Raw genomic sequence first — 18,705 nt, 5'->3', positions numbered from 1 at the left:
CTATTAACTCACTTCACTCACACAACAATGCCATGTGAGGGCTATGCTGTTTAGATTCCCATTTTACAGATAGGGAAATGGAGGCACACAGAAGGTGAGGGGGCAAACCCAGCATTCACACCCAAGGTGGAGCATAGCAGAGCTGCTATGGCTGTCAGCCATGTGTTAAGATGGGCAACACGCACATGAAAAGATGTTCTAGCAGAGCAATACAAACAAAAACTACTGTGACATACCATGTTACAGCCCTCAAATTGGAAAAAATGATAATAATCGTATACTCCCAAGTTCTGGTGAGAATGCAGAACAATGAGAACTGCCAGGTATCACCAGCAGGAGCCTCTCTGCAGACAATTTGGCAGCATCCGGTGAGGTTGAAAAGACCATATTCTACTTCTCAGCAGTTCCACCCCTAGGAAAATTCCTTAGAGAAACACTCGCATATGTGCTTGAGGAGATGTGTACAAGGATACTCAGTACAGCATTGCACACACTACCGAAGAACCCTGGAAATCACTGATTACCCGTCAGCCTGGGAAGGGGTGGAGAAACTGGTTTATTCCTTCAATGCAACTTAACAAGGATGAAATTCAGAAAACATGTTGGGTCAAAATGTCAATTTATAAATACCAGATGGTACCAGTGATGTGAACTCTGATAAAATACAAAGTAATACTGTATTTTGTTGCTGGATACTCACAGGGAAAGTGTCACAAATCTGCACAAAAAGGAAGGTCACATGGCAACTTGAGAAGAGTTGTCCCTCAGAGTGAAAGAGAACAGTGGGCCTGGGACGGGCAACGCGGGAGACTGGAGCTGTGTTTGGGCTGATAAATTTTAAAAGATGGTGACACGTGTGAGGAAATGTGTACATTAGGTATTTCTTGGTGAACAAATACTTAGTACTTGGGTGTTTAGTACTGTGTGTTGTACTTTCCTGTATGTGTCAATGAGGCAGTAGTTAAGGAAAGTATGTATTATGTTAAACTTTGAGTTTACATAATACCTACTTAACTTATTTACAAAGCAGCAGTCGCAGCAGATGGGTGGAACAGGTGAGTTCTCGTGACATGCCTGGCGTAAAGTGTAACTCAAGTCTCTGGTTCTCTCCAGCAGCCGAATCCAGTGGAGCAGCGTTACATGGAACTCTTAGCCTTGCGCGATGAATACATAAAGCGGCTTGAGGAACTGCAGCTCGCCAACTCTGCCAAGCTTTCTGATCCCCCAACTTCACCTTCCAGTCCTTCGCAAATGATGCCCCATGTGCAAACTCACTTCTGAGAGGGGCCCTGGCAGTGCATTAGAGCTCGAAATAAAGGCGATAGCTGACTTTCATTTGGGGCATTTGTAAAAAGTAGATTAAAATATTTGCCTCCATGTAGAACTTGAACTAACATAACGTTAAACTCTTGAATATGTGCCTTCTAGAATACATATTACAAGAAACCTACAGGGTCCACACGGCAATCAGAAGAAAGGAGCTGAGATGAGGTTTTGGAAAACGCTGACACCTTTAAAAAACAGTTTTTGAAAGACAAAATTGAGATTTAATTTACCTCTTGAGAAATACTATATATACAATATATATTTTGTGGGCTTAATTGAAACAACATTATTTTAAAATCAAAGGGAAATATGTTCATGAAATGCATTTTCCTGAAGCTGCTTAACAGTTGCTTTGGATTATTTAATATGAATCCAAATGTGAAAGATGCATGTTACTGCCAAAACCAAATTGAGCTCAGCTTCTTAGGCATTACCCAGAAGCAAGGTGTTTAAGTAATTGCCAACTTTTATACCGTCATAAGTGGTGACTTAAGGAGAAATAGCTGTATAGATGAGTTTTTCATTATTTGGAAATTTAGGGGTAGAAAATGTTTTCCCCTAATTTTCCAGAGAAGCCTATTTTTATATTTTTAAAAAACTGACAGGGCCCAGTTAAATATGATTTGCTTTTTTTTAATTTGCCAGTTTTATTTTCTAAATCCTTTCATGAGCTTGCCTAAAATTCGGAATGGTTTTCGGGTTGTGGCAGACCCCAAAGAGAGCACTGTCCAAGGATGTTGGGAGCATCCTGCTGCTTAGGGGAACGTTTTCACAAATGTTGCTCTAGTCAATCCAGCTCATCTGCCAAAATGTAGGGCTACCGTCTTGGATGCATGAGCTATTGCTAGAGCATCATCCTTAGAAATCAGTGCCCCAGATGTACATGTGTTGAGCGTATTCTTGAAAGTATTGTGTTTATGCATTTCAATTTCAATGGTGTTGGCTTCCCCTCCCCACCCTACGCGTGCATAAAAACTGGTTCTACAAATTTTTACTTGAAGTACCAGGCAGTTTGCTTTTTCAGGTTGTTTTGTTTTATAGTATTAAGTGAAATTTTAAATGCACAGTTCTATTTGCTATCTGAACTAATTCATTTATTAAGTATATTTGTAAAAGCTAAGGCTCGAGTTAAAACAATTAAGTGTTTTACAATGATTTGTAAAGGACTATTTATAACTAATATGGTTTTGTTTTCAGTGAATTAAGAAAGATTAAATATATCTTTGTAAATTATTTTACGTCATAGTTTAATTGGTCTACCAAGTAAGACATCTCAAATACAGTAGTATAATGTATGAATTTTGTAAGTATAAGAAATTTTATTAGACATTCTCTTACTTTTTGTAAATGCTGTAAATATTTCATAAATTAACAAAGTTTCACTCCATAAAAAGAAAGCTAATACTAATAGCCTGAAAGATTTTGTGAAATTTCATGAAAACTTTTTAATGGCAATAATGACTAAAGACCTGCTGTAATAAATGTATTAACTGAAACCTAATACTATTTTCAGGGCTGTAAGTGTGTATGTGTTGGAAATGTGCATGGTGGCCGTCTGATTTCTTTTCCTGGGTCTACTTCATGTACTTTTTATCTCACTGGCAACCTTGCAGGGCTCTCCCAAAATTTCAGCAAGATTGGGCATTTAAGTGCATTAACAATGCAGATTTTAAGAGTTACAACTGTCTAGGAGGATGGCTTTTGCAAAAGTGAACACGCAAAACTTCAGGCTCTGAATAGGGAACACAGCAGTTGATAGTAAGGGATGTGAAGATACTGGTTAAATAAGCCATAGTTAGTTGATGTCTCGTTAGGTAAGAATTTTTAAAATTCTTCAAACAATATTGCCAGTTGGAAATTATGTTGTTTACATATGTACATTCTAAGAATGCTGAATAGTTATAGCAGTAAACTAAAACTGACCATTTTTTGACAATCAGAATAGATCACGTCCAACAGAGCTTAAAGAAAAATCAGAATAGGACTCTTAAATGACTAAGTGTATCTTTCATAACGATGAGTATTTGAAGTACTTTGTGAAGTCCTTCCTCTGACATTGCCGCATTGAACCCTCACTAGGACCTTATGAGCTAGGTGGCATTCTGTTACCCCTATTTTTCGACTGAGTAGAATGCCATTGTTCCAGGCGTTCACTGACATGCCCCACGTCCTACAGCACCACCACAGGTTCATACTGATGTTAGCCTGAAGTCTACATTTGAGTTCCCACTGAATGGCCTGAGCTCTGCCTTTTGGAATGAAATTGAAGAACCTCTCTTCCTGGGACAACTCTTCAAATAATTCAGAAACATATATTTTTGATAATAGGTTTCATTTCTAAATATAGTCATAGCACTTTCTGACCTGTTTTTGATAGTGCAGCAAAGCTTATCCTTTTGCTTTTTTGGAAGGAATAATACTCAAAAAGTCTCAGAATAAGCTGAGTAGTATTTTATCACTTGCATAATGCAGATCTGTGGTGTCATTCAGACAACTCTTGTGGCATTTGGGTACATTAGGCAAAAGCAGGACTGTCTAAATGGAAAATTCTTAATGTGGGAATTTATTAAAGAGTGTATACTCCTGTTACTGGAGGATGCACCCACTGGTGGCCATTAAAGCAAAAGAGGGGACACCCGAGAGAAATGGGAAATGTATGCAGTGCGCACCCCACAAGCAAGAATAATAGCACACTTGCAGAAAAGCATTACATGGTTGAACTACATTTCAGTTGAGTTTTTTAGGTTTACAGAACCACTAAAAGTATGAAGCTGGAATACCAATATTTGAAGTAGTCTGACATGCCAAACTTATTGGTAGATTTATAAGTTAAGGGATTGTTACTGAGGTCTTCCTTCCATATTGAACATACTTGGAAGAGGAAAGAGTAGTAAAATGCAGTATTTTCACTTTCTTATGAGGCTTAGATTCAGACATGGATTAGTTCTTATTTGCAATTTCTCCTTTAAAATCAAAGATGATAACGTATTTCAAACACATAAAGTGGCTCAATGCTTAGACACGACCATTAAGGCTTAGCAATTTGTTTCTCTGGCTTTTGAGAGCACTGCTTATTTGTTTCCAGCCGTTCTGAAATTGTTTCACAGTGGCTTCCATGTACATTATAAAAGTTGCTTACATTTCATGAACTCTGTATCACAAAGCTATGTTAGAACCCTGGATGGGATGTGTGGAAACCAGGGTTCTCATCGGCACCAGCAGTGACTTGTGGCCCTATTTCCTGAAGGAAAGGTGTGAGTGAAGTCCTAGCTCCCAGATGCTACAGATATGGAGGAGGCCTCGGCCTCCATCTGCTCAGTGAGGGTGTGGGCTGCACGTTCTCAAAGTTTCCTTACAACTCACACAGCCCTTCTCAGAAATGCAGTGTTAATGACATTTGATTCACCTTTTTAATTTTTTTAAATTTACAATGGACACGTTGTAATTGTACGTACTTACGAGGTAAAATGCGATGTTTCAATGTATGTATATAAGCCAGGAGCAGAAAAACAAACGCTGTATGGCTTCACTTACATGTGGAATCTTAAAAAGTTGATCTCATAGTAACAGAGAATAAAATGGTTGCCAGAGACTGAGGAGGGTAGTGGGGAAGAGGGTACCAGGAGAAGTTGGTCAATGGGTGCCAAGTTACAGAGAAGAATAAGTTTTGGTGTTCTCAAAAATGCATTTTAATCACTCATGCATGTAAAATATTTATCACACAAGATGACATTTGCCTCATATGAGTTTCCTGTTTCTGCTGTAAGAAACCCTCACAAACTTAGTGATTTATTATCTTACAACAAATGTATTAAAATTCTAGAGGTCAAAAGTCTGAAATGGGTCTCACAGTTAAAATCAAGATGTTGGCAAGGCTGCATTCCTTCTGGAAGCTCTAGGGAAGAATTATTTTCCTTGCTTTTCCAGCTTCTCGTGGCCACCTGCATTCCTTGATGCCACGACCCCTTCCTCCATCTCTAAAGCCAGCAGCAGAACATCTTCAAGTCTCTGACTCTCTTTTTGCCTCCCTTTTTGACTTTTAAGGACCCTTGTGATTACATTGGGCCCATCTGTACAGCCTAGGATAATCTGCCTGTCTCAGGGTCAGCTAATTGGCAATCTTAATTCCTTCTTGTCTTGTAACATATTCACGGGTTCTGGAGATTGGGCTGTGGGCAACTTGTGTGTGGGGGTGCATTATGGTGCCTACCACACCTCAGTTCCTTTAGCTTCGGATGGTCAGAGTATGCAAGGTGAGAAATCAGACACTGCTAGGCTTTCCTATTACAAGCTACGCAATTATAATTAGGTAAATGACTAGTTCATTTCCTTATATCTCAGACAAAATTTACACTTACAGTTGCCTTCAGTTTTATTCTCTATTTCTATTGTTGCTTCTATCCAAAGCCCCAGACCATGTACTTCAACTCCCTTCGTCTCTAAATGGAAGAAAGGGAGCTATCAATTTGGGCCATATGTGCCAAACACTGTACTATTTAGCCTCCCCATAACCTTATACAATTGATCATAATTTTTTGGTCGTTTTACAAATGAGAGAGGCTCAGAGCCAGAAGTATTTTTTATTTAAAGTACGATCACTTCAACAAATGTTTTCTATTATAACACAGACCCGTGCCAGCTGTTGAAATACAAATAAAGAAAACAGTAGGCTCCTTCAAGGAGCATCTGGCTTAGTGGGAAGACAATCCAGTTAACCAGTAATTTCCAAGCAGGGTGCTGCCTGCAAGGATAGAGACAGATGGCAGACTTCTGGGCCAGTATAGGGAACTAGGGAGGAACTTCTTGGCAATATTGTCAGAACTGAGCCTTGGAAGCTAAGTAGACATGCAAGGCTGGTTTAACATATAAATCAATGTAATATACCACATTAACACAATGAAAGATAAAAACCATAAAATCATCTCAATTGATGCGGAAAACCATTTCACAAAGTTTAGCATCCTTTCTTTTATGATAAAAACTCTTAATAGTTTATACTTTAAAAGTTCGTCAACATCATAAAAGCCAGTTATGAAAAACCCACAGCTAACATAATCAATGGGGAACAACCGAAGGCTATTCCCCTAAGATCCAGTACAAGGCAAGGAAGCTCACTCTTGCCACTTCTATTCAACATAGTACACAGTGCCAGGCGCAGTGGCTCATGCCTGTAATCCCAACACTTTGGGAGACCGAGGCAAGGAGATCACTTGAGGCTAGGAGTTGGAGACCAACCTAGGCAATATAGCAAGACCCTGTCTCTACTTTAAAAAAAGCCAGGTATGGTGGTGTGTAGCTGTAGCCCCAGCTACTCAGGAGGCTGAGGCAGGACTGCTTGAGCCCAGGAATTTGAGGCTGCAGTGAGCTATGATTGCACCACTGCATTACAGCCTGAATGACAGAACAATTTCAGAGACTGCACCCTGTCTCTGAAAAAACAAAACAAAACAAAACATAGTATTGGAAGAACTGCCAAGAGCAATCAGACAAGAAAACTAAAAGGCATACAAATCAGAAAGTAAGTAAAATTATCTCTGTTTTTATTTTTCTTTGAGGCAGGGTCTCGCTTTGTCACCCAGACTGGAGTGCAGCAGCGTAATCATAGCACACTGCAACCTTGGCCTCCAGGGTGCAAACAATCCTCCTGCTTCAGCCCCCCAAGTAGCTGAGACTACAGGCACGCACCACCAAGCCTGGCTAATTTTTTTGTATTTTTTGTACAGATGGGGTTTCACTATGTTACCCACGCTGGTCTCAAATTCCTGAAGTGATCTGCCCACCTCAGCCTCACAAAGTGCTGGGATTACAGGCGTGAGCCACTGTGCCTGGCCCAAAATTATCTCTATTTGGAGATGACATGATCCTCTATGTAGGAAACCCCAAAGACTCCACACACAAAAAAGCTGTTAGAACTAATAGATGAATTCAGTGAAGTTTCAGGATAGAAAAATCAATGTACAAAAACCGGTTGCATTTCTGTACACAAATAACAACCTATCCAAAAAAGAGATCAAGAAAACAATCCCATTTACAATAGCATCAAAAAGAATAGACTACTTAGGAATAAATTTGACCAAGAAAGTGAAAGCTCTGAACACTGAAAACTGTAAAACTCTGATAAAAAGAAATTGAAGATGACAGAAATAAATTGAAAGATATCCCAGGCTCATGGATTGAAAGAATTAATATTATTAAAAAGGCTCGTACTACCCAAAGCAATATACAGATTCAACACTATCCCTAGCAGAATGGAATACTACACGCCCAGGATAAATGATCAAACCACAGCTACATGCAACACAGTTGAATCTCATAAGCCTGTTAACTAAAAGATGCCAGGTACAAAAGGATATAGAGTAGCTCCCCCTTATCCATGGGGGATATGTTCCAAGACCCCCAGCGGATGCTTGAAACCACAGATAGTACCAAACCCTATATATACTATGTTTCTTTCCTATATATACATAACTACGATAAAGTTTAATTTATAAATTAGACACAGTAAGAGATTAACAATAGCCAATAACAAAATAGAACAATTATAACAATATGCTGTCATAAAACTTACATAAATGTATTCTCTCCCTTTCTCTCCCACTCTCCCCCTCTTGAAATACTGTAATATTTTCAGACCATGGTTTATCATGGGTAACTGAAACCATGGAAAGAGAAACTTCAGGTAAGGGGGGAACCACTGTATACAGTATTATTCCAGTCATATAAGTTCAAAAACAAACTAAACTCATGTTTTGGGATGCATGTGTGGCAAAACAGTAAAGAAAACCAAATAAACCATCACCATAGAAGGGAACACTATGAGCAGAAGCAAATGGTGCAGCATTTGTGGAACTCAAAGCAAGCTGGTATTCCTGAGTCGTAATGTGAATGGGCCTGGCAGAAGATGACTGAGAGGTAGGCAGGGGCAAGTCATGGAGTGCCTTAGGGGTCATGGGTGGGAGACGGATTTCAGGGTGGCAAGGCTGGGGACAGAAAGGCCGCTTTGAGGCTGATGTAGTTGACCAGATGGGGAGAACTGAGCCTGGAATAGAGACAAGTAGAGACGCAGATTGAAAAAAAAAAAAAAATTTAAGTTTGTGACTGAAAAAAAGAGACAAGAAAGAAGTCAAAGATGGTACTGAAGTTGTTGGTGGCTGCAATTGGTTGGCAAGTGGTATCATTTTCAGAAATAGAGAATATCAGGAGAGGATCAAGTCTAGAGTGATGCTGAGGCCAGTTTGGGATATACTGAATGTGAGGAGAACAAGTGTCCAAGATGTGGTTAAGTTTAGTTCTGAAGCTCACAAAAGAAGTCGGAAACACAGATTTGGGGACAAAACTATGGAAGTAGATGACATTGCCCATGCAAGTAAGTGGAGAAAAGTGGCACGCCCCAACTCCAGAGTGTTCAGGACAGACAGAGGAAGAGGAGACTTGGGATGAGATGGAGAAGGAAGGTCAGATAAGTGCAGAAGCAAACAGTTGAATCATGGAAGGTAAAAGACAGGATAATTTCAAGGAACAAGTACTTAGCATGGGAGATCTGGTGAATCAAGGATTAAAAAAATGTCCAGTCAATTTGGAAAGTAAGAGGTCCCTGGAGGACATTCGCAAGAGCTGTTTCATTGAGGCAGAAGTCAAAGAACAGCGAGTTAAAAGTCACCAGCCAGGATTCTAGCTTAAGCAGCTAAGGGGTGCAAAAGGCTGAAAGCGCACCCAATTTGAGAAACTATTATTTTGGCACCGGGGTCTGCTTTAGCACCACTAAGCTGCAAAAAGATGCGATGGCCTGTGTTCTAGGTGCTAGGGCAAGGGCCATGTAACAGTGAAGAGAAAAAAGAAACTGAAGAGGAATAGCCCCACCTCCTGCAGGCATTTATTCAACAAGTACCTGTGAGCTCTATCAGCTTAAATGCGACTTGATTATGGCACTCTTCCCCAGTGCCCCTCCCCTCAATACTATCTTAGGTCCCAATGCTCTATGCTCCCTCAGGGCCTTATACATCTCCTACTATTGCACTTGCCATACTTTGTTGAAATTATGTGTTGAATGTCTTTCTTCGTCACTGCACTCTAAGCTGCCTTGTTCTTAGCTATAATGCCCAATAGGGTGCCTGGCACAAGGTAGGTGCAAAATATATATATTTATTTGAATGCATGAATTGGTGAGTGAATGAACGAAGGGTACACAAGAGTGGGATTCTCTTTCTAGAGGGTTTGCTATAAAGAAAGGAGAGAGATTGGATAATAACTGTTGAGAAATGAGACAGACAGAATGGGCTTTTGAAAGGAAGAGACTTTCATGGGATCATACATCAGGAGGAAGAAGCCAGTGGCAAATGAGAGATTGCATAGAGAAGAGGGAGCTGTTACTTGATTGAACAAGGCCTCAGAGTGGGGAAGAGCCCAAGGACACAGACAGAGCGGAATTTGCTTTGCACAACAGAAAGGACTCCTCTTCCTCAGCAACTAGAGGAGTGTGGGTGCAGATGAAGAAACACTGATGGAGGGAATAATGGTTCCTCAAAGATGTCCATGTCCTCATCTCCAGAACCTGTGAATATGTGAGGTTACATAGCAACGGGGAATTAAGGTAGCAGATAGAGTTAAGGTTGCAATACTAGCTGACCCTTATATGAGGAGATCGTCCTGGATTATTGAGGTGGACCCAATGTCATTACAAGGCTCTTTAAAAGTGGAAGCTGGAGGTGGAAGAGACGTAAGAGTCATAGCCATGCCATGAGAGAAAGACGACTGGCCATGCTGGCTCTGAAGATGGAGCAAGGGGCCAGGAGCCAAGGACTGCACAGCCTCTAGAAGCTGGAAAAGACAGGGAACAGATTTTTCTCTAAAGCATCCAGAAGGAACACAGCCCTGCCTACACCTCGAGTTTAGCCCAGTGAGACCCGGGTTGGACTTTCATCTCCAGAAATAATAAATTATTATTAATATGACATTAATAATAATTAGTGAGATAATAAATGTATGTTGTTTAAGCCACTAAGCTTGGGTAATCTGTTACAGCAACCATAGGGTATGAATTCAAGGGGGATAGGGAATTCGAGGGAGTTCATGCCTGATTACCTCAATGTTCTTACACACTCCCACTATACCCACGATAGCAGAAGCCTGTAAGGAAAATTGCTTGGCCCAGAGCAGAGGAGAGGGAAGAAGATTCAAATGTCCCTGAGAAGTGGTGCTCACTAGCAGGCTTTCCAGTATAGTCCAAATCCACTTCACCTCAGTAGTTCAAAAATCCTCAGGCACCAGTCTTGTGGTGCCCCCAGGTGCTTGGTGGAAGCAAATGCTCTATGGAGGAACACACCTTTATCGCAGGCCTCTAAGAATTCTCGCAAATCATTTTTCAAAGAAAATGAACATCTCCCAGTGAAAAATAGCAGACAGAAAGTCTTCAGCGAACATCAATAGAAACAAAAGAGCAGAAAAAGACTTGTAAGACTTCAGATTATTCAAATTATCAGACACAAGCAGTCATTCTGCTGGAGTTGGCTTATATAGGTTTGTCAGAGACAACTGTGAGCATCTCTTCCTAATTCTGTATTCAGTGATGTCAAGGTGGTACTTTGAAATTGGCCAAGCTGGGAAGAGTTACGCCACAGAAATGAGCAAATGCTACAAATGAAGGCTTTGTCTTTCTTCAGAGAGCTGATAATTAAAAATGTACTAGAACATTGCTGGAGGCAGGTTAGAAAAATGAATATGAAAATTATCTTTAAAGAAATAAAATCTAGGTGATCTTGAGTTTGACAATGAGTGTTTAGATATAAAGCTCAAGCACAATCTCTGAAAGAAAAAATTAACAAAATGGGCCACATTAAAATTTAAAACTTCCATGAAACATACTTAAGAGAATGACGAGACAAGCTGCAGATTGAGAAGAAATCTTTGCAAAACACATATTCGATAAGGACTGTTATCTAAAATATAAAAAGAACTCTTAAAACTCAACAATAAACACAATACATTTAAAAAATGGCCAAAAGACTAACAGACACCTCACCAAGGAAGATCTACAGATGGCAAATAAGCATATGACAACATGCTCCACATCATATGTCATCAGGGAAATGCAAATTAAGACAGCAATGAGATACCACTACACACCTATTAGAATGGCCAAATCCAAAGCACCAACAACATGAAATACTGGTGAGAATGTGGAGCAACAGAAATTCCCATTCATTGCTGGTGGCAATGTAAAATGACACAGACACTTTGGAAGACAGTTTAGTTTCTTACAAAGCTAAACAAAGTCTTACCATATGACCCAGCAACCATGCTCCTTGGCATTTATCCAGATGAACTGAAAACTTATGTCCAGGCAAATCCTTCACACAAACGTTTCCAGCAGTTGCCCCATGTTTGTCACATAGTTGCCGCAGTTGGTAGCAGTGAAAATGTTCTTCAACAGGTGAATGGGTAAACAAAACTATGGTACATTCAGACAATGAAATGTTATTCAGCACTAAAAAGAAATGAGCCTATCAAGCCATTAAAACACATGGAGGAACCTTAAGTGCATATTGCTAAGTGAAAGAAGTCAATCTGAAAAGGCTATATACCGTATGACTCCACCTATGTGACATTCTGGAAAAGGCAAAACTGTAGAGACAGTAAAAAGACCAGTGGTTGCCAGGGGTTCAGGGAGAGGAAGGGAAGAAAAGAGGGAGGGATGAGTATGTGGAGCACAGGGGATTTTTAGAGCACTGAAACCAGAAACCATTTTTTATGATACTATAATGGTGGATACATGTCATTACCATGTATTTGTCAAAACCCACAGAATGTACAACACAAAGAATGAACCCTAATGTAAACAGTGGACTTGAGTTAATAATAATGTGTCAATATTGGGTCATCAATTGTAACTTGTGTACCACATTAATGCAAGATGTTGATAATAAGGAAACTAGGATGGGGGGTGGGGCGTGCTGTGAGAGGGTATATGGGAACTCTCTATAATTTCCACTCAATTTTTCTGAAACCTAAAACTACATAAAGGTCTATTATTTTTTTTAAAGGCACCCCAGGTAATTTTGTGAAGCTGGTCCAGTGCCAAGTGTTTAGAAATGACTATTTCAGGCAATACCTACATATTGGTCAAATTGCATCCTTAAATAGATGTCATTGAAAGAATTAATCACTGATTACAGAATTAGCTCCTTTTGGAAAGGTTTGTTGTATTGATTGATACTCTGGACAGAAATAGGCGTAAACGTAGGGATTTCTTTCTTTGGCCCTACACCTGTAGAAGCAGTGCCTGGTAGGATCTTGTAGGGGGAATTCAATCATCAAGTGGGACGTGGATTGGAAATAGGAAGACATTAGATTAGCGTTTCTTTCAACCCAGTAAGTCTGTGAGTCTCTACACCACTTATCAATGCATTCTCAGCTCCAAAGCCATCCTCCTTTAACTGCTCTGTGATAATGGAGATGGGCTTTGTAAATATTTACCAGCTGGCAAAATGTAAATCCTTGTCAGTAGAGGGCGCTAGAGAGAGAGAGAGAGACCAGAGGAGGAAAAAGCTTTATCTTCCAGATTCTGGGGTGCCTCATCTTTTTGCCTCCTCCGGAGCACAGCTTTCTTTCTCTGGTGCTGGGCTCCTATGCACATGCTTCCTTTTGTGCTAGGCCCATGCATGTATTATCCTAAAGAAAACGACGTCAAAGCATTTAATAATCAAACTCCCAAAGGTCAAACATAAAGAAAGAATCCTAAAAGCAGCAAGAGAATAGAAACAAATAACATACAATGGGGCCCAAATATGTCTAGCAGCAGACTCTTCAGCGCAAACCTTACAGGCCACGAGAGCATGGCATAGCGTATTTAAAGTGCTAAAGGAAGAAAACTTTTATGCTAGAATAGAATATCCAGCGAAAATATCCTTTAAGCATGAAGGAGAAATAAAGATCTTCCCAGACAAACAAAAGCTGAGGGATTTCATGAACACCAGACCTGTCCTATAAGAAATGCTAAAGGGAGTTCTTCAATCTGAGAGAAAAAGGATATCAATGAGCAATAAGGAATTATCTGAAGGTACAAAACTTACTGGTAATAGCACAAAGGAAAACACAGAATATTATAAGACTGTGTGGTGTGTAAAACACTCTTAAGTAGAAAGACTAAACAAAGAATGAATCAAAAATAATAACTGCAACTTTTCAAGACATAGACAATGCAATAAGGCAAAGAGAAACAATAGTAAGTTTAAAAACAGGCAGATAAAGTTAAAATGTAGAGTTGTTATTAGTTCTCTTTTTGCTTATTTATTTGTTTATGCAATCAGTGCTAAGTTCTCATCAGCTTAAAATAAAGGATTATAAGATAGCATTTGCAAGCCTCATGGTAACCTCAAACGTAAAAATATACAACAAATACACAAAATGTCAAAAGCAAGAAATTAAATCATACCACCAGAGAAAATCACCTTCACTTAAAGGAAAGAAGGAAGAAAGACAGGAAAGAAGGACGAAAACACCACAAAACAAACAGCAAACAAATTACCAAATGGCAGGAGTGGTCCTCACTTATCAATAATAACATTGAACGCAAATGGACTAAACTCTGTAATCGAAAGACACAGAGTGACTGAATGGATGAAAAAACAAGACCCTATAAGAAACTATTGCTTACAAGAAACACACTTCACCTATAAAGATACACAAAGATGAGGCCGGGCGCGGTGGCTCACGCCTGTAATCCCAGCACTTTGGGAGGCCAAGGCGGGCGGATCACGAGGTCAGGAGATCGAGACCATCCTGGCTAACACAGTGAAACCCCGTCTCTACTAAAAAATATACAAAAAATTAGCCAGGCGTGGTGGCAGACGCCTGTAGTCCCAGCTACTCAGGAGGCTGAGGCAGGAGAATGGCGTGAACCCGGGAGGCGGAGCTTGCAGTGAGCCGAGATCCGGCCACTGCACTCCAGCCTGGGCGACAGAGCGAGACTCCGTCTCAAAAAAAAAAAAAAAGATATACAAAGATTGAAAATAAAGAATGGAAAATATAGTCCATGCTCCTGCTTCTCCAATGGACTCAAAATCTCATCCAAGAAAAGCATTTTAGAATATCTTTCTCATTCCTAAATAAGCACATCTGCACACCTCTCCTAAGTAAGACCTGATGGTTACTGTCTACAAATTTCAGCCTCTAATTACATCAAGTCAATTACTATGCTATTTCAGACTTGGAGAAAAGGATAATCCATATATAATATCTGATGTTTTAACTTATATTTGAATGTGAATATCTCTAGCATTTGAAAAATCCCTAACATTCAAACAAGAGTGTTCAAACTCTGCGCTGAAGGCCTTACAAAGCAGTCCGGCTTTGGAGTCCAGGTCTCCTGCTGCCCAGTCCACCCTAGGGCTGCAAAGCATCCCTGCCCGAGGCCAGACTGAGTTGACACCTGTCTGCATAGGTGGCAAAGAGATTGTGTGCTTTTCTCCCCACTTTTGGTGAGCCCCAGGCGGTGGTGCTCAGGATGAAAAGGATCCCCCTAACTCCGGCTGACATCTACTTGCCAAGCAGGGCAATGGAAGGCTTCAACATTGGTTCTCAAAGATGGAGCCTCATGTACACAGTCCTTACTCGGCAGTCATATGTTATGGTCCTGACACACAACAATGGCAACAAGAACAATGGCAACAACAACAACAGTGGGGCTTGGTTTTGTTTTCATTTTACTGGTCCATGCAACTCAAAAGTCTGTGACTAGGTGGTCTGAACGCACTGTCTTTTTGCCCTCCCAGTCATTTCTGTCCCTTGGGAGTGCTCTCAGCAGAGTCCACACCACCTCCTTGCAGTCAAATCCAGGGAACACTTCTTTGCCCTGTCTTACCAGATGGCCCAGCAACACTTGACACTCTAGATCACTCCTTCCATCTTAGAACACTTGACTTTCTTGGCTCCCATGCCCCCTCTGTCCTGACTCTTTGCTTGTCTCTGGCAACCCCCTCGAGCGCTTCCCAGGCTGCTCTTCCTTCACCTGCCCTGTCAGTGCCAATGATCTAGTATGTCTCCTTGGCTCGCTTGTCTTCTCATTTTACATGTTTTCCCCAGGCAAATTTACACATTCTCATCAGGGCCAACTTCATGGGTGTTTGACCTGTGCACTCACACAGGGCCCCATGCTTAGAAAGGCCCCATTCCTGATTCAATGCTTTCCTATCACCATCTGGAAATTTGTAATACTTTTGAACAAGATACCCTGCATTTTTCATTTTGCACTGGGCTCTACACATTACACAGCTAGCCAGTTCTGCTTCTCAAGGTTTTACACCTTTAGGCTGAAATCTGTAGCCCAGCCTTTCTCCTGTGCACCAGACCCACCTATCCAATCTTTCCTGGACACGTTACAGGCTCTTCCCCTTCAAATAGCTTCTCTTTCTTTTTTTTATTTTTTTATTTTTATTATTGTTTTTTAATCTCAGGGGCTGGCATCACTTTCTACCCAGTCACCCAAGGTCAAGATTTATTCTGAAGACAATGTTCTTCCTTTGGCTTCATTGACAATCTCATCTTCCAGACTTCCTCCTATTTCTGACTCTTCTCCCTCCTTTGCGGACCACTATATCCCAGCTGCTTGCTCAAATGTGGCTGCCTTAAAGGAATTTATCTTGGAGAAATGTATGTGTTTACTGAGTGGGGCAAAAAGCGTGTCTCTGAAACATGCTTGCCAGGTTGAGGCAAGTGGAGTCTCTGGAGCTTTGAGAGTATGAGATCTCTGGACCGCAGTTTCTGTGTGAAGGCGAGCTTGACACTGCAGTGTAGAGCACCTGTCATAGACTGAGGATATAGGAATTTCAACATCAAAGAATGGTGGATGGTGGAGATGATGGGAGTGGTGAAGCAAAAGCCTCCCGAGGCACCCTTTAGCCTTGCCAATAATTGAACTTGTGGCTGAGAGCCTTCCGGATAACTTCTAAAGACAAAGTTAAGTCATCTGTGGTGTTTTTTTCTGTAGTTTATTGTTTTAGTCCATTTTCTGTTGCTTATAACAGAAGACCTGAAACTAGGTAATTTATAAAGAAAATGAATTTTTTCTTACAATTCTGGAGGCTGGGAAGTCAAAGGTCAGGGGGCCATATCCGGTGAGAGACTTCTTCCTGGTGGAAACACTGTTGCGTCCCAAGGCAGTGCAGGGCCTCATATGGTGAGGAAGCTAGGCATACTTGCTCAGGCCTCTCTTCCTCTTCTTGTAAAGCCACCAGTTCCACTCCCATGATAATCCACTAACGCATTCATAAGGGCAGAGCCCTACTGATACAATCACCTTTTAAAAATCCGACCTTTCAATATTGCCACCCTGGGGATTAAGTTTCCAACACATGAAATTTAGGGGACTCATTCAAATCATATCACTTAGGAACCTGTGGTTTTAATAATCCCACTCATTAGCTGTACTGATTTGAAGTGTCATTGAGAATTGCTACTTCACAAAAGAACCTTTGGACACTGTCATGGTTAATTTTATGAGTCACCTTGGCTAGGCCATGGTGCCCAGTTGTTTGGTCAAACACCAGTCTAGATTCTCTCAGATGAGTGTCTTAGACCATTTTGTGCTGCTATAATAGGATACTACAGATTGGGTAATTTATAATGAATTGAAGTTTATTATTCTGAAGCCTGGGAAGTCCAAGACTGAGGGTCCTATATCTGGCAAGGGCCTTCATGCTGTGTCATTCTATGGCAGAAGGTAAAAGGGCAAGAGAGAAGCAAAAGGGGGCTAAATTCTTCCTTTTATAAGGAACCTACTCATATAATGGGAACCCACTCCCACAATAACAGCATTAATTCATTCACAACCTAAAGATTTCTTAAAGGTCCCACCTTCCAACACTGTTGCATTGGGGATTTAGTTTCCAACACATGCTTTTCGGGGGATACATTCAAACCATAGCAATGAGAGTAACATTTAAATCAGTAGACTGAGGCGAGGTGCAGTGGCTCATGCCTGTAATCCCAGCACTTTGGGAGGCCGAGGTAGGTGGATCACTTGAGGTTAGGAGTTCGAGACCAGACTGGCCAAAATGGTGAAACCCCATCTCTACTGAAAATACAAAAATTAGCTGGATGTGGTGGTGTGTGCCTGTAATCCCAGCTACTCGGGAGGCTGAGGCAGGAGGATTGCTTGAACCAGGGAGGCAGAGGTTGCAGTAAGCCAAAATAGTGTCACTGCACTTCAGCCTGGGTGACAGAGTGAGACTCCGTCTCAAAAAAATTAAAATTAAAATTAAAATTAAAAATTAAATAAATAAATAAATAGACTGAGTAAAGCAGATTATTCTCCATAATGTGCGTGGGCCTCATTCAGTTAGTGGAAGACCTTCAGAGAAAAGACTAAGGTCCCCTAAAGAGGAAGAAATTCTGCTCCAGACTGCATTCAGATTTAAGACTGCAACATCAACTTTTGCTGGAATTTCCAGCCTGTTGGTTTGCCCTGTAGATTTCAGATTTGCCAGCCCCCACAAACACATGAGCCAATTCCCTAAAATATCCAAGTCTATACACATACATATACACGCACACACATGCATCCTATTGTTTCTGTTTCTCTGGAGAACCATGACCTAGTGCTTCTGGTAGGCAGTCTTGTACCCCCAGTATGTCTATGCCCTAATCCCTAGAATCTGTGGAGAAGAGTTTTTTGAACTGCAAAAAAAAAAAAAAAAAAAAAAAAGAATTTGTACATGTCATCCATGTGTCATCCAAGCTCACCCACAAAAAATTGGATCGAAGTCCAGCTATTTTAAATTTTATTTAATTTTGGCTGAGTGCGGTGGCTCACGTCTGTAATCCTAGCACTTTGGGAGGCCAAGGCGGGTGGATCACCTGAGGTTGGGAGTTCGAGACCAGCCTGACCAACATGGAGAAACCCCGTTTCTACTAAAAATACAAAATTAGCTGGACGTCGTGATGCACGCCTGTAATCCCAGCTACTCGGGAGGCTGAGGCAGTAGAATCGCTTGAACCTGGGAGGCGGAGGTCGCGATGAGCTGAGATGACACCATTGCACTCCAGTCTGGGCAACAAGAGCTAAACTCCGTCTCAAAAAAAGAAAAAAAGAAAAAGTTTTATGTAATTTTTTTATTGGGCGGCCTCTGAACCAGCATATGCTCAGAGAGACTGCCTTGTTTGCTTTTTGTTTTTGTTTTTTGTTTTGTTTTGTTTTTGGAACGGAGTTTCTCTCTTGTTGCCTAGGCTGGAGTGCAATGGCACAATCTCGGCTCACCTCAACCTCCCCCTCCCAGGTTCAAGTGATTCTCCTGCTTCAGCCTCCCAAGTAGCTGGGATTACAGGCAGGCGCCACCACACCCGGCTAATTTTGTATTTTTAGTAGAGACAGGGTTTCTCCATGTT

At 41.0% G+C, this 18,705-nt stretch overlaps 1 protein-coding gene and 1 long non-coding RNA gene across 4 annotated transcripts in view; one reads left to right on the top strand and one right to left on the bottom strand.

Moving 5' to 3' along the window:
- Positions 1–2,832, top strand: part of MTM1 (myotubularin 1) — a 108,154-nt gene extending 105,322 nt beyond the window's left edge. For 2 of the 3 annotated variants that reach the window (XM_009198429.3, XM_003918407.3), the window contains exon 15: positions 1,114–2,832. In XM_009198429.3, the coding sequence (XP_009196693.1) occupies positions 1,114–1,281 (168 nt within the window). In that variant the 3' untranslated portion in view covers positions 1,282–2,832. The remainder of the gene's footprint in view (positions 1–1,113) is intronic. The other variant, XM_009198431.2, reaches the window with a different exon arrangement.
- LOC116272048 overlaps positions 1–18,705 on the bottom strand; it is a 32,002-nt gene that overhangs the window by 7,232 nt on the left and 6,065 nt on the right. The gene's annotated exons all lie outside the window — the stretch shown is intronic.

This window comes from Papio anubis, chromosome X (assembly GCF_008728515.1).
Source record: "Papio anubis isolate 15944 chromosome X, Panubis1.0, whole genome shotgun sequence".
NCBI classification, from domain to species: domain Eukaryota; kingdom Metazoa; phylum Chordata; class Mammalia; order Primates; family Cercopithecidae; genus Papio; species Papio anubis.
Note: the sequence above shows the minus strand (reverse complement) of the source record. Positions and strands in the feature narration are given on the sequence as shown.